A 15,753-nucleotide genomic window follows, 5' to 3' on the forward strand; every position below is an offset into this window, starting at 1 on the left:
GTCGCGTTAACTTTCTCAAGTTCTTCCAGAGAAGTCTCACCGTCGCGCATTCCTGTCTGTCGCTCCAGGGACTCGTATCTCTCCATATGGATTTCTCTAACTTTAGGCTGCCTTTGCTCATTTTGGCCGCTCTTGGTAAGATAAAAACAAATTTAAGACAAAAATGTCACTTAGCACATGTATTCTTTTATTTTTACATTTCAAAAATTAAATGTTGTATTTTTAAAATATTGAAAGCTTTTAAACAGTAGCCTAGATCAGGACATAACGTGTAATGTAGTTTAATTTACGATTTAAAAAGTTTAATTTCTATGCTTAAGTGTCCTGACTGAAAATCGTTCCTCTAATAGGATGCTGTTCCGAGGGCAGCCCGCTTGCCACCGACAAAATGAAAGGCGTTGTCGGTGAGTCGATGCATGGTTTATTATTGGTTCGGTGTGTTTTTTGTTTTCTGTTATTTGTTCATTTTAAAAATGTCTGGAAATCTTTGGGGGAAAAAGATGTAGTAATTTGATATTTTATAAGTTTGCAACAATGTATTATTTATTTCAGAATATAATTTCATAGTTTTAATTACATTTACTTGAAAAATGTCTACCAAATCAAACTCAGTGTGGCATAACTAAGCCATTTTGTTGCCTGCTGTGTACTCACATTTATTCAAGGTGCAAGGACAGTATTTGAGTATAACTTCAGTAGACCGTTTGTTCTTTAAATCAAAATATTAATAAAAATGTATGAAGCTATTCATAAAATATTACATACCTTTCTAGGAACTTAGCAGGGCTGTTTTATCTAGATTTCTCCTTACCTCATTAAACCAGGTAAAAATGTGACCTTCAAGACAACAATCACCTCAACACAGGATTTTCTAACCGTAACGTGGAATTTCAACAAAGCTACAGAAATTGAAACAATAATTACAAGTGTCCCATCCTCAAACACCAATAACATTGAGGAGAAATACACCAACAGAATCGTCTACAATCAAACAACATGTGAGCTTCAGCTCGGGCCGCTGGTGAAGGAGGATGAAGGGGAATATATTCTCAATATAGTCAATATGAAAGGAAAGCCACTGACCGGACAGATTGATCTTGAGGTTCTTGGTAAGTATTGTCTATAAAGTGTAATCTTCAGGTATACTGTATAGTTACAGACTAGACACCATGTTGGAGAAGCCTAGTGTTTGAAGGTCTGAAGATGAATGAAAGGTTGAAGGTTCAACTCCTGCACAAATTGGTTAAAAGCAGTAGTTGGATGAAAACAGTAAACTTTATAGCAGTTCTTGTGCTGCACTGAATCACAAAAACAGTTAATTTCACAACTGAACAGTGGGTTGATTTCAGGTAATATGCAATTTGCATTAGGTTTTAGAGAATAATGAATGATATGATTGAATCAACCCAAATGGATAATATAGTGATGACTCATTTTGTTACTTGCTTTAAACATATTGCAATATGATTCATTTTAAAGACATCCATCCATTGACTTGAAATCAAGCATTTACAGAGATCTTAGATCTGTTTAGGATACGTTTTTGATGTATGATGTACAGTATGTTGTTAATTCTAAGGGTTGGTTATCTAGTGGTTGTTGGTTGGATCGCCCATGACCTGTCATTATTATGCCCTTCAGCAAGGCACTTAACCTTAGGTTTCTTTCCCTGGGAAGGTCTAAGCAACCGCAAAGATGTTTCTGAATGAACTCAATCCACGGTTCTCTTCTTTTTTTTCTCCAGAACCCATAACTGATGTCAAGATTTCATCCAATCTACCTGAACCTGTAGAGTTCAACAGCACCGTGGTTCTTTCCTGCTCTGCCAAAGGCTCCTTTACTTACCAGTGGCTGAACGGTTCAGTCCCTTTGGTGGTAGATGGCACACATATGAAACTAAATGCAGTCGGCAATGAGCTAACTATCGCTGAAGTTCGCCGTACAGATCTGCGAGGACCCATCTTCTGCATTGCAAAGAACGCACTGGAGTCAGGGACGAGCGCTCCCTTCAATCTCACTGTGAGCTGTACGTACCTGATCACACCCAAACATGCTTAATCTAAGACAAATACACAAATGCCTTAGAGGAACAGTTCGGCCAAAAGGTTGTCATTGATTACTCACCCTTATGTTGTTCCAAGCCCATATGATGTAACCTTTTTGTTGAGGCAATACTTTTCATGGAGTGACCGTTCATAGTGACCATGTCTTTCAAGCTAGACAAAAAGCAACATGAGGGGTGCATACAACATCTGTACTAAAGGTTTGCACTTAGGTGTTTTTATTAGTGCCCTTTTCTTTCTATTGTAATAATCCTAATTTTGCAAAAAAGATTATGTGATTCACATAATTTAACACAATTCTGTGCATACAAGTACTTGCAGTAAAGTTGCAAATTTACCACAGCAGCTCTGGTGCTAGTGGAGATATGTTGAGATTGTCTTGTTTCTACTATATGCACTCTGTCTCTGCAGATGGTGTGCACTAGAAAGCACACATGAAAGCATCGATCAGAAGAGATTTTCTAGTACAGACAGGTTCTGAAGCTTAGATTAAATAGGGTAGTGAATGAGTCTGTGAACTGCAGGAAGAGGATGAAAGTGTTAAAGTATGGTTTGTTTGTGCACGTGTGCATTTACAGATTAAATATCTTTGAAGTGCATAGTGTGGTCATAAAGTAAATGCATTGCAGCAGAGACTCTCAGTGCTTTCAAAAAAATAAAATAAAATAATTGAGCTGCAGTAGAATTCACTGGCCTGAACTATAACCACATCCAGATACTCAAAATACATCATCTTCATCTATAGATAATCATTTACAATATCTTGATCAAATGGAGTATGTGAAATGGTGTAAAATGGCACAATGTTTGATGTTTTTCTTCTAGTAAAAACTTATTCTTATATTTATTGTTAAGCCTTTTTTTTTAAAAAAAAGGATTGGGAAATTTTTTGCATAAATCCATAAAACATAGCTGCCTTGCAAGCACTTTATTAACCTTTGCTTGTGCCTCTTTTTTATCGTCTCTTTCTCCCATGTCTGTCTAGATGGCCCAGAGAATGTCATCATGACACAAACTCCAACAGGTTCATTTCTCAAGAAAGGCTCTAATTTAACCCTTGCATGCTCAGCCCTGTCTGACCCTCCTGCTCAGCTCCAGTGGATGTTTAATGGCGAGGCGATGCCTCAGAAGACCACAGCCAACATTACTCTCACCAGTTTAGAGGACAAACACAGTGGAAACTATAGCTGTGTGGCCTACAATGCAAAGACCAATCGCTACGTTTCCTCACAGGTCGCTGTGGTGTCTGTTCTGGGTAAGTCAGAAACCTAAAGTCAGATGCTTTGAATACAAACAGAAGTTTCATCAGTTGTGTGTGTTTCTCTAGTACTACTACAGTATTACAGTATTCTGAGTAAATGCAAATGCATAGCCTACAGTCCACTAAATAACTGGTTCTTCCATTAAGAACCAATGAGAAAGTTTTATATTTATTTATTTATAAATATATAAGTGTGTGTATGTGTGTGTATTCAAATTCTCAAATTAAACTGATAATTATAAATGTTTTTTAGAAAATCACTGACCATGTAAGCTACAGTAATGATGTTCTTGCATATTTTGTATTTGAATACCCTTATTTGTATATAGATATTCTTATTTTAGAAAAGCCTTTTAGAGGCCCTTTTAATATATAGAGCCACCATTGTTTTTAAGAGTGCAAGTAAAGACGTCCATTGAAATCTTTTGATTAGCAGTCGAGCAGTACAGAGATGGACATGCTTTACCATGGTGACTTAATTGCCAAGAAGTGAGATGAGGATTAATAAAAAAATAAAATAAATTAAGTACTCTGGAAGAGGAACACGTATATTTGCCTTGAAAAGATAATGAAAACGAAACGAAAATGAGATTTGAGATCTCTGTTAAATGTTGTAGGGTTAGTTTACCTAGAAATGGTAACTCTAAGTCATTATTTACTCGTGCTATCCCAGTCCCGCATGACTTTCTTGCCTGGAACACAAAAGGTGAATTGCTGCTGGTTGCACTTCTCCATTGCAATCACAGAGTGGGAACTGAGGCTTTCAAACTTCAAAAACGACACAAAGACACCATAAAACAAGACTCATGTCCTACATTTCATTCATATATCTTCCAAAATCCTACGATAACTTTATGTGAGAAACGGATAGAGACTCACAAAAACAATCTTGGCATTTCCAACAGCTCTTCTTCGTGTGTTTAATGGTCCTTTTTTAATTTATTCATCAACCTGGTTCACAAAACCAGTTAAAATGATGACTTAAATTTCTCACGAAGCAATTGCATGGCTTCAGAAGATTTTGAATATAGAGTATAAGTCATGCGAAGATGCATTTTCATTAGTTGAAAAACTTGAAATCTTCAGGCTCCTATTCATCGTAATTGCATGTAAAAAAAAAATGTCAACTGGTAACTCTTCAGAATTTGTCCTTTGTTACACTGAAAAAAAGTAATACAAGGTTGAAATGACGTTATGACAAAATTGTCATTTGTGGGTGAACTATACTTTTGTTTTATATTACCTAGCAACAGCTGTTTGTCTCTTTGTTTTTATTTAAAATGGCTACCTGTCTTAAAAGTGAACCTGTTCGTCTGCTTTGCTCTGAGGTCTGCCTCGGCTCATGTTAGTGGGTAGAAGTTACAGGAATGTTCTGCTTTCTTTGATTGAGGGCAGATTGATTGTGCATGGCTTCTGAACCCATGGTCTCAGGCTCTGTGGCTTTTGTAAAGAACAGTGCTTCCCCTGAGGTGTTTCCACGTGTGTGAAACCCACACACTAAAGAAAGCAGAATACAAATGGTCTGACGTAACATAGAGTTTGGGCAGGTACCGCTTGGTTAAGGTTTCACTCACAGTATACCGTGAGTGATCTGTCAGTGCAGGGTTGATCTTAAAGTTCTTGTGTCATTGATTTTGTTTAAAATTTTAATGCAAACTGTTCATGCAAAACAGATTTAACGATCTAATATGAAGAATGCATTTTTTCTAGATGATTTGAGAGAGTTAATATGCAGCTGTTAATGTGTCTTACCCGAAACTAAAAACACCAGCAGTGTAGTGGAAGACAAAATGTGCTAAATGGTAGAGTTGCAGGTATTTGGTAAATGCAATGAGTCTGAATCAGACTGGAACATTCCACAGTAATGATGTCTGAAAAAAACAAGAGAGTAGTGCCAGAGAAGGCGATGGTCAAAAGTAAATGCTATGGTGAGAGATTTTGTTGAGAAAATCCATTGAGAGATTATTTCACGTGCCCAGATTGAAGGGTGATTGTTTTTTTCCACTCACGTCCTGGCCGGGATTTCTGAATTGTCTAAAATGTCTTGTCATTTTTTAAAATCCTTTCATTGTTATTGACATGCTTTCTACAGTGCTCATAAATTATGTCCGCATATTTGCTTCGATTGGTCGATTTTGTAGAATGCCTGCACGCTATTGGTCAAACTACATTATAGTCATTAACTTCAGCAGGTCTGAAAACAATGGTAAAACAAAGATAATTTAGAAATCCTGGCCAGGATTGTCTTTGCGCCTTTTAATGTAGGCCACCATCTAAATGAAGTTTAAAATGTCCAATCCCAGTTGTGTGCCGTTTTCTGAAGGATCATGTGACACTGGAGTAATGATGCTGAAAATTCAGTATGATCACAAATAAGTTACGTTTTGAAACATATAAAAGTTATTATTAATTTATAATAATATATATCTGTATTTCAAATAAATGCAGCCTTGGTGAACTTTAGAATTGTTTTTCACCTTGTAATGTGGGTCCATATTCTGAAAGCACCACTTCTCTTCTCTTCTCTTCTCTTCTGTTGTGTTCTGCTAGAGGCCTTATCTGGAACAAATATCTCCAGCTCCTTATCACCTCTCATCGATGGCATCAGCGCGGTCAACATCACCTGCTCAGCAGCTGCTGGTAAAGCTGAGAGCGCAGAATGGCTGAAGGAAAGCAAGCCTGTCGTTCCTAGTGACCGTGTAATTCTCTCAGCTGACAAGAAAACTCTGACCATTGTTAAAGTTGTTAAAGAGGATGCTGGCAACTACAAGTGCCAACTGAAGAACAAAGTCAACCAAGACGAAAGCACCTATGTGATGGTGGTCAACTGTAAGTATCCAAGAGAGGAGAGGTTCATTGAAATACCGTTTATGTGAGATGCTTTTCACAGTGAACGCTCATACAGTGCATTTATTCTCACATAAACTGTTGCATTGAATTAAAATAAAGCAATCAACTTAAAAAAGGGTTTTAGATTCAAATAATCAACATTCACTGTGACCCAACCAGACGTGACGTTTAAAATGTCTGCTTAGGACATGGTGATTCATGTATCACCTCTCTTTTGTTGTCTCGTCTAAACATTAAACATTATCTTGTTTGCAAATGGTGGTGGTTTTCTTTCTGCTTCAGTTTACGGCTGTTTGTTTGCATTACTCTGATGTAAATGTAACCTTTCTAACTGAGCCAATCTCTCTGATGTCCCTCAGATGGTCCAGTAGGGGTGAAAATTGAAGGGAAGAAGGCGGTAAAGTTTGAAGAACGTGCAGTATTAAATTGCTCTGCAGACTCTGTTCCTCCCAGTGTATTTACGTGGAAGCTCAATGATACATTACTGAACGTCAGCCAGGCAGACATCATTATTGACAAGGCCAGTGTCAAGGACAGTGGCTCGTACTCCTGCGAGGCATTCAACTCTATCACAGGAATCGCGAAAAAAACAACACACAATCTCGCAGTCACAGGTAAACGTGGTAGTTCAGCAATTCTTTCCCATTCTTTGCTCTCAAAACATAAAATCTAATAGTATCGGTACAGATATTATCGGTATAGAATTTTTGTAATTCAAATACTGATATATTGGCAAGACTTATTAATTCAATAATAAGTTAATATTTGTATATCATGTTAATTTACATTTTCATATATTATAATAATTTAATAATATGATTATAAAATGTTAATATAGTATTATTATATATTGCATGTATTGTAATATTATCTAAGTAGTATTTATTTAAATACAGTTCATAAGGTATTATAATGATATTTCTTTATTGACTTGTTTATTTTTTAAATTTGGTTAAAATAAAAATAATACTAAAAACTTTAGTTAGTTTTCCCAATTAGTTTGCACACACATTTATGGGGTGGTAAAATTATCGGCCATATGCAGGTGTTACAGCATGATAGTTTATGTGTTTAGACACAATATGTGATTTTCATTTGTTGTGTTTGTGGAGTGTGTGTGTGTCTGGTCTATAATAATCTAAAAACCTGTTTTGCAGAGGTCGGTACGGTAGATGAGGGCCTGTCTGGTGGAGCAATCGCTGGGATTGTAATTGCAGTGATTCTGGCCGTGATCATCATCGTTTGTTGTGTAAAGTGCAACAAAAAGTCAAGCACAGAGTGAGTCTAAAATTCATTATTCTACCCTCCTGCCATCTTCATGAATCCAGTGCATATAAATGTAGGTTTGATTCGAAATGATTTTGTATGATAATCACCATTAAGCCTCAAAAGCTGTCAGTTGTCTCTGTCTCTTCACATTCATAGCTTGTAGATCTTTACTCTCCATGTCGCCCCATCTCATCCTTGTAATTTGTTTATATCCTGATGTTATATAGATGTTTAAAACTAATAATTAGGCAATGACATGATGACAGTACATACAAATAACTTCATCACTTAACATCTTGACCTGACAGGATACGGGTGTGGTTTCAGTGACATTACACATAACAGTATCAATCAGTAAACCTTCAGCCCACATATGTTGTAATTGCCAGAAAGGATATGATGCATTTTGCCACTTCCTGATTCCATTCCAGGCACATTGGAAGAGGCTATTTAAAATAAAATGAAGTGATTATTGTTCTTTCGTGACTCCACTGTCTTTTATTGTGGTGTTAGTGTAAAGGTACAGTGCTAATAATGTGGCAGTATTGTTCAGTCTTGTCTGTGGTATGTAACTCAGAATTTAGTTAAGCACTTGTTTTTGGTAATGTAATCCTACTAATTCATCAGTATCATTTGAAAAGTTTGTGGTTGGTAAGATTTTTTTCCTATGTTCCTCAAAGCTGCATTTAAGAAAAATAGCAATATTGTGAAATATTATTTCAGTTAAAAATGACTGTTTTTGATATATTTTCAAATGTAATTTATTCCAGTGATGCAAAGCTGAGTTTTCAGCATCATTACTCTAGTCTTCAGTGTCACATGATCCTTCAGAAATCGGTTTAATATGCTGATTTACTGCACAGAAACTGTAGCATGGGCTGTTAATGGAATAGTTACCATAAAACTGAAAAATTTGTCATCGTTTACTCAGTCACGTCATTCCAAAACCTGTTTCAAACCCAAACAGGGAAGAAAAACGAAAAGTAGTTGACTTGTATGACTCACATATTCCATATCAGAAAGTTCTGATGTTTTTTATCTTTCGTCTTCCGCAAAAGCGAATTTGGAACGTTTGGAATATCATCGCGCTTAAAATTTAGAATTTTCATTTTTTTGGATTTACTGTTGCTCTATGGACGTTTTATTGCCTTTGTGCTCTAAAATCAATAGTTGTCTCTTCTCTACTCTCTTTCCTTCCTCAAATCTTTTACCGCCAAGTACTCAAAGTGGTGAGGTCTGTTTGCCAAGCCTTTCACACCCAACCTTTCTACGCTTGACTCTGAAAGCAGACAGCAGCTTACATTCCTATCTTGTGCTAAGATGATAAAGAAACTAAAGGACAATGTTTTTTAAATTTAGTCTAGAAGAACTTTGACATTGATTTTATCAGATAGATGATAGTACATGGAAAAATCTGTCTTGTTTAGACAAACCTCTAATCACTACAAGATGAGCTTCATACCGATAATTTCATAGAAGGCACAGGCCTTCCTAAATGGATTTTGATAGCATATGTAGCAGCAAATGAAACGGACAGGAAATACTGGAAATGCAAAACTAAGCTTTGAGGAATAGCGTATGTAAATGAAACTGATTAGCCTAACAGAGAGATGTGATAAGAAACTAGCACGACTCGCAGAAATGCAAACACACACACACATTGCATGTAAAACCACAGGTGTAGGTAGTACATTGCATTTCTTTGTCATTTTTTAGATGTGTTTCAGTTTCTGAAATGCAAAGTTTGTGTAAAGATCTAAAGAGTTTTACCCTCAAAATGTATAAGATCTTTAGCTGGAAGTTGCAATTCGAGTTTTTCATCTGTGACAAATGTATTCTGGAAGGCAGTGAAGGCAAACTCCCCTTTATTTGTTTTAAGATTTCTGTCATAGATAACGTACAACTTTAGTGCATTCATTCGTAATATATTACAAATTAAGTCTTTACACTGAGGTCTATCCTGCCTCAGTTGTGAATGAGATTTTAATAAGAATATATACATATACATAGAAGGACATCTCTTCTTTTTCTAAATGTCAGCCTCTTTGATTGACTTTAGTATTCATGTTTAAGGAAATTACGTAACTACTTTAATTTACCTGCTATATAATTATCTTTTAATCCGAATCTCTGGTGTATGTCGATGAAGGATTTAGAAGTACAGTTTAAAAGAGATCATTGAGGAATATGGTTGGAATGTCAGTCATGTCCACACACGTCTCACCGTCTTAACCTTGTGAGTGTTTCTGGAGCAGTTTCAGCCTTGCACAACTGTCTGTCTTGTTGCTTGGTTATTTTGCTCTGTTATCTGTTGCGCATGTCAATAAAGTCTCATTAACACTATGAGGGCTTGGCCTATTTGTCATCGCATGAGTAGTTCAGATTTCTTTGTCACTGACAAAGAAATGTATTTTGCAAGAATATATTCTTCACTCTGTAATCACATTACAAGAAGAAGAACATAAAATGTGTAATTTGTTTGCAACTAACAGGATTTTAATGATTGCGCAACAACGTTGGCTGTGTTCCAAAATATTGTGAATCACCTTCCTAGACATCATGTGTGCACCATCCCAAACTTGTGCTTTCTTCTAAGTTACCTTATTTCATTTGAAGTCAAACTTTGCTGAGAATGCAAAGCCAGAATGAAGTTTATTGAAAACATGACAAAAAAGAAATAAATCTTACCAACCCAAATGCTAGTGCAGTTATATCCCATTGAATACTGATTTGAATCAATAAAAATAGTTAATGCTAATTAAAAATAGACTTTTAGCCAAAGTTATTTCATGCTATGAGAGTAAGGGGAGTTTTCAGTAATTTGTGAGGTTTTATTTTAGTTGTGCAGATTCATTGTTTCTGTGTTTACTATAGTGTCTACACCCCATTCTTTCTTTACCTTGTGGTTTATTTCATTCATTCATAATATATTATAATCTGTCCATGTTGTAATTATATCCTCCTTTTTTCTTCAGCATTCCATCTCCATATTAAAGCGAGATGTTGCTGTGAAATGACCTGGTAAGTGCATAGCATTATAAAATTATTTAGCTTCATTTCCTGTTTATTTCCATGCTAGCTCTATGCAATGTCTTCAGGGTGTTGACTTTCCTGCATGATACTCTGTACCCTTTCGCAAAGATATACTTTAAAAAGAAAGAAGGGATATTATTCGATCTGAAGGACTAACAAAGGAGTGGCTCTGCTCTCGCAAGAAAACTAGTTTTTGTGTCTGTTCAGTGGGTGTGGGAAGCTTTTTGCAATAGAAGCCTGCCTTACTCTTGCCGTTGTGTTATTTTAATGGGAAACGGGGAATACCTGTGCCGTCGATGTGCTGAAAGTATTGTCAGTCTTCATTCACAAAGCCATTACATGGGTAACCAGATATGTACATCTCTTCCTCAGAGCATATCTTCAAGAGCAACCCTTCAGCCATTAATCACTCATTTTGATCTGCAAAAACCTTCTATTAAGGCAACTGGAAAAACTGCCCTCACAAGTGACTTAATACTGAAGGTTTGGCCCTTTCAGAAGCTCAACGTGTTTATAAATGTCTATTGTTATACTCTGTGCAAACGTACCCCAATCTTAAGGACACGATAGAGGTCGACGGCAAGACCTCTTCCTTCCTTTGGCTGAAGTGGACAGCTTCCTTTGTTCCTCAAGAAACATGATCCAGCCTCCATCACCCTCTCAATGCTTCACCTGACCCTAAACCGACAGCTCGGCATGATATCACAGGGGTCAGATTGAAAGAGCTCTGTTTTGGGTAACAAAATCCACCCTGAAATGCACTGAGGAGTGACGAGACCATCACGTGTTTGAGATATCAACGCACCCACAAGGCACTGAAACATCGAGATTTTAAGACCCGGATGTCCCAAGGCAATGAAGATATACAGGGCCGACTTGACTTGAAGCTGAAGGCTCTGCTGAGCTGTCGATGGAAGGTCATTCATGGCAGTGTGCCATCGAGATTAAAAGCTTCTTCCTTTGCCATGGTTTGCTACACTTTTTTTTAACCCCCTCGTCTGTTCCTATGTCTCTTAGTGAGCTGTACACATTGTATTTTAAGAGTAAGGCGAGATCCAACATGCTTGAACTCGGGAAGCAGGGGAAAAAAATGCATTTTTGCGGAAAATGACATACCACAGTTTTGCAGTGAAATTGCTACTCTGTCCGTGGGCGTCCCCACAGCCATTCGTCCTGCTGTAATCAGGATTCCAGTGGATTTCTAAAACAGGCCTGTTTTCTAAATCACCTTGAGTTGACAAACATATCTCAAGATTAAATCTGAAAAGTGTTAATATGCTGATTTAAGCTGATTATTGCGTTCTGGCATGTGAGCATTATTTTTTTTTCTTTCTCTTATCATCAGATGTCTGATATTGATTCTTTCCATCATTGTTTAGATTTTCTCTTTGACCAAGACATGGATTTCGAAGAACTTGTAGTGATCTGTTACTCAGATCTCTTTAGATTGAGATGCATCTATATAGAATCTCAGCTTGTCTTTTCTTGTTTGTTTGTATAAAGGGACGAAGCAGCCATTATTCCTGGTATTTCCCCTTCATTTTTACAGATTTCTAAATGAATCCCTTCATTTTATTTTAAATAAACTTTATTTAAAGATTTATGGCTGGGAAAAAAAAGCAAAAAGCCTCTGATCCTTTATGGCAAATATATATTCAAATTTATTACAAATAAATATTTGAAATTGTATTTGAGAATACATTTCTGAAAAATTGAAAGTTAAATAAATTATAGAAAAATGAACAAATATATTTTTAATACGTTTTTAGTTAATTATCTCTTTATATATTTCTGGGACATTTTTTATTTTATATTGTATGTCTAAATATATTTTCCAATATATATTATATATTTCCTAAATAAATAAATAAATAAATATATATATATATAAAAATGCATTCACCAGAAAATTTGGATTGTAACTTTTTTTTTTTAATGTTTTGCCTCTTTAAATATACAATGTAATATTTGAAGGTTTAAACGGAATGTGTTTTCAATTTAAAAAATATATTTCATTATATTATTTATATAATATAACAATTTTAAAATGTTTAACTTGAATAATCTAATCTTAACATAAAAATATATTGTTTGTCATATGGGCTAAATGAACAAACATCTAAATATAAAAAAGAGCTTCCACTCCAGCAAGGACTATGAGGTGAATAATATAATATTCATGATCTAATCTGATTTCTGACATGTTCTTGCCCCTCTTTCATTAACACTAGATGTACGCAGACACATTCAGAACCATCTTAATATATATGTATATATGTGTAAATCAACAGCAAAAACACACTAACACATTAATTAACTGTATTTGAACTCCATTTTAGCATTAAAACACACAAATATCACGAAATACTGAGCTTTATAACTCCTTGCAAACCTGTAGACAGTTTTATCTCTGGCAGCATGTGTTTTTAGTGGTCTGGGCTGTTGATGTGGAGAGACCGGTAATCATACGAGTCTGAGCACAGATACACTGAATTGAGGGTTAGTTTGTACTGTAACACACTGTGGAGACAGATCTCATCTGACAGTGTGTAGACGGTTACGTCTTAACCTTGTGTACTTTGCAATAGCTAATATTAGGTGTTGTATTGAATGTGAAATATGTTTTTTTTTTTTTGTATAGGATAGATAGAATTTCAAATGCAATTGGATAATGTCAAATTTGAAATGGATATTTTTATTTTATTTTATTGTTCTTATGCACAAATACTGTTCAGTGCATTAAAGTTAATGGAATAGTTACCAAACAACATGTATTTGTGAAATGTTCTCAGGTTGTTTACTGGGTGTTTATATTCTCTCAAAGTGCAGTGCAGTCATGTTTTAAATGCTCAATGTTTCTTTTAATATAATTTATTTTTTAAACGTTTTGCTTTTATGTAACTGTTGTGTGTTTAAAAAAGAATGTTTGAACTGCCCAACTTTTTTGTGTCATTCATTGATTAACAAGAAAATAATAATTGTAAGACTTGAATCTGATCTCTTTTTTTTCTTACAAAAAGTGTTATTTCGCCACAGAATATAAAATAAAAAAAATTGTCAATTAAAAATCAATTAGCTTTTTTTTTATTACGTACAGGAACAAGTTAAACACCCATTTTAGTAAGAATTCTTTAAATTTACCGTACATTTTTTGCTCTTAGAAAAAAGATACAAATAGAAACTATTTGTTTGGACAAAACTCTGTGTAGAACATAATGAAAGACTTAAATGTTATAAATGCATATTGTATACAGTATATGAACCTGGAACACAAAAGCAGTCTTAAATCGCTGGGGTATATTTGTAGCAATAGCCAAAAATACATCGAATGGGTCAAAATTTATTTCTATATGGCAAAAATCCAAAAAGTAAAGATCATGTTCCATGAAGATATTTTGTAAATTTCCTACTGTAAATTTTTGGTTAGTAATATGCATTGCTAAGACTTACAATTTTTTTTTGCACCCTCAGATTCCAGATTTTCAGATTGTCAGATCCTAATAAACCATGCATCAATGGAGAGCTTATTTATCCAGCTTTCAGATGTATAAATCTCAATTTAACCGTTTTAATTTCATGGGCTTTACATCATAATGTTGTTTGCAGTTCTTTTATTCCTATTGAAGACACTTCTTCATGGAGGTTAATATCACTCTTCCTGGGCTGGTGTGGAGGAGCTGTGTTGAATTGCACAGGTCTCCTTTCATATGTGACCAGTTGAGTAGGTTCATTGGCCTTTAGTCAACAGAAAGATCTTAAAGCTGAGGTGTACTTAATACCTTCACTGTGGGAGACTCGACTTGAATGTGTGCACCCATTCAATAAATGTAAATGTCAAAAAAGAAACAAATGTGTGTTTAGTCAGTGTCAGGCCGGGCCGTTGTGAATTGCGAGTGCCACGCCTGCTGTTCTGTTGAGGCTTTGGTGTTTCTCCAACACTCCCTGACTGATGCATGAATGTGTGCGCTAAACCAAAGTATGCACTGGCCATAAAGCACAATTTATCATCTCCTCAGAAATCTAATCCAAGGCCTGAATGAGTATGTTTATACAGTAGGTTTCTTTTTTATTCTGAATAGTGAGAACATACCATGGTAGCCACAGTTTAGGCTAAATTATTATAGATAGATAGCTATCTATAATAAGGTGTTTGCCATAAAAATGTCATAAAAAAAATCGGCAAAAAAATAATTATAATTTAAAAATGTAAAAAAAAAATTGGCAAACAAAACAAGAAAATACTCATTTTACTTCGAAATGTAATGTTTATTTAACGTGTTACTTGCCATCACCTGCCATTGCACTAAGTGATAATTTTAGTGCAAGTAAAAAGTAAATAACTTCGGTTGCTCCCCCCTCCCCCTGCCCCCGCTGGACTGTGTTCATATTATAATATTTGAGTCCGAACCGCGGTTCGCTTGCGTCATCAATCCAGCAGCTGTTTACCCCGTTGCTTGGTAACGACAGCGTAGGAAAAGGCGGCAAATGCATATCATTACTCTCTGCACCTTTATGTATTACGTTTTTGAACTGTTCGTTTTGTTTATAAAGCTTCGGTACATAACAGATGTAACGTTACTGAAAATGCTCTAAAGAACGTTGAAGGCGAACATAAATGAGATGTAAAGCTCTCTGCTTGCAGCGCATCAGTCACGCTCATCAGGAAAGTGAGTGAAACACACACAAACATTAAAAGCGGTTCACTTCCGGGATTTGGTACGATTGCGTTCATATGAGTAGCGAACCGTACCAGAGTTCACATGAAGTGTACCCCAGACCACCGTTTTTAAGCGGACTCGGGTACGTTTCGCGGGTGCGCATACGAGTACGGAAGACAGCGTTCACATCATCCAAACGAATCGAATTCTGACGTCAATCGACCCCGGGTGCGCACCAAAAGTGCTAGTGTGAAAGCACCCTAAATGTTCATGTTTGTCACGGGTGAAAATAAAACATTTTTTTTCATATAATGCACATAATATGATACTATACGATTATTGGAGTACATTTTACAAGAAAATCCTATTTCAGGATTTCTACTTTTAAATTAGACATTTAATGCAATGTTTTTCTTGTTTATTTGTAAAGATTTAATAAATTGAAATTAACTATAAATTACTACACCTACGCCAACTGTTTCTAAATAAAACAAATAGGCCTTTTATAAGAGTATACATCAAATAATTTCCAGTCTTTTCCTTTTTTTTTCTTTTCTTTTTTTTTTTTAAACTGTATTACCTAGTGTTTTGGTATACTCTATATGGTTACCATGGTACA

The 15,753-nt window shown here is 35.6% G+C and overlaps 1 protein-coding gene across 1 annotated transcript; it reads left to right on the top strand.

The window, feature by feature from the left end:
- On the top strand, positions 1–11,758 carry LOC113119869 (carcinoembryonic antigen-related cell adhesion molecule 1-like). The gene is made up of 10 exons (XM_026289582.1): positions 1–135; positions 351–404; positions 825–1,109; positions 1,745–2,026; positions 3,049–3,318; positions 5,875–6,153; positions 6,534–6,788; positions 7,332–7,452; positions 10,419–10,464; positions 10,849–11,758. The coding sequence occupies exons 1-9, from the start codon at positions 87–89 to the stop codon at positions 10,435–10,437; spliced, it is 1,614 nt and encodes a 537-aa protein (XP_026145367.1). The 5' UTR covers positions 1–86; the 3' UTR covers positions 10,438–10,464; positions 10,849–11,758.
- Positions 11,759–15,753: the final 3,995 nt, after the last annotated feature.

The sequence above is a fragment of the Carassius auratus genome, chromosome 19, assembly GCF_003368295.1.
Source record: "Carassius auratus strain Wakin chromosome 19, ASM336829v1, whole genome shotgun sequence".
Taxonomy (NCBI): Eukaryota; Metazoa; Chordata; class Actinopteri; order Cypriniformes; family Cyprinidae; genus Carassius; species Carassius auratus.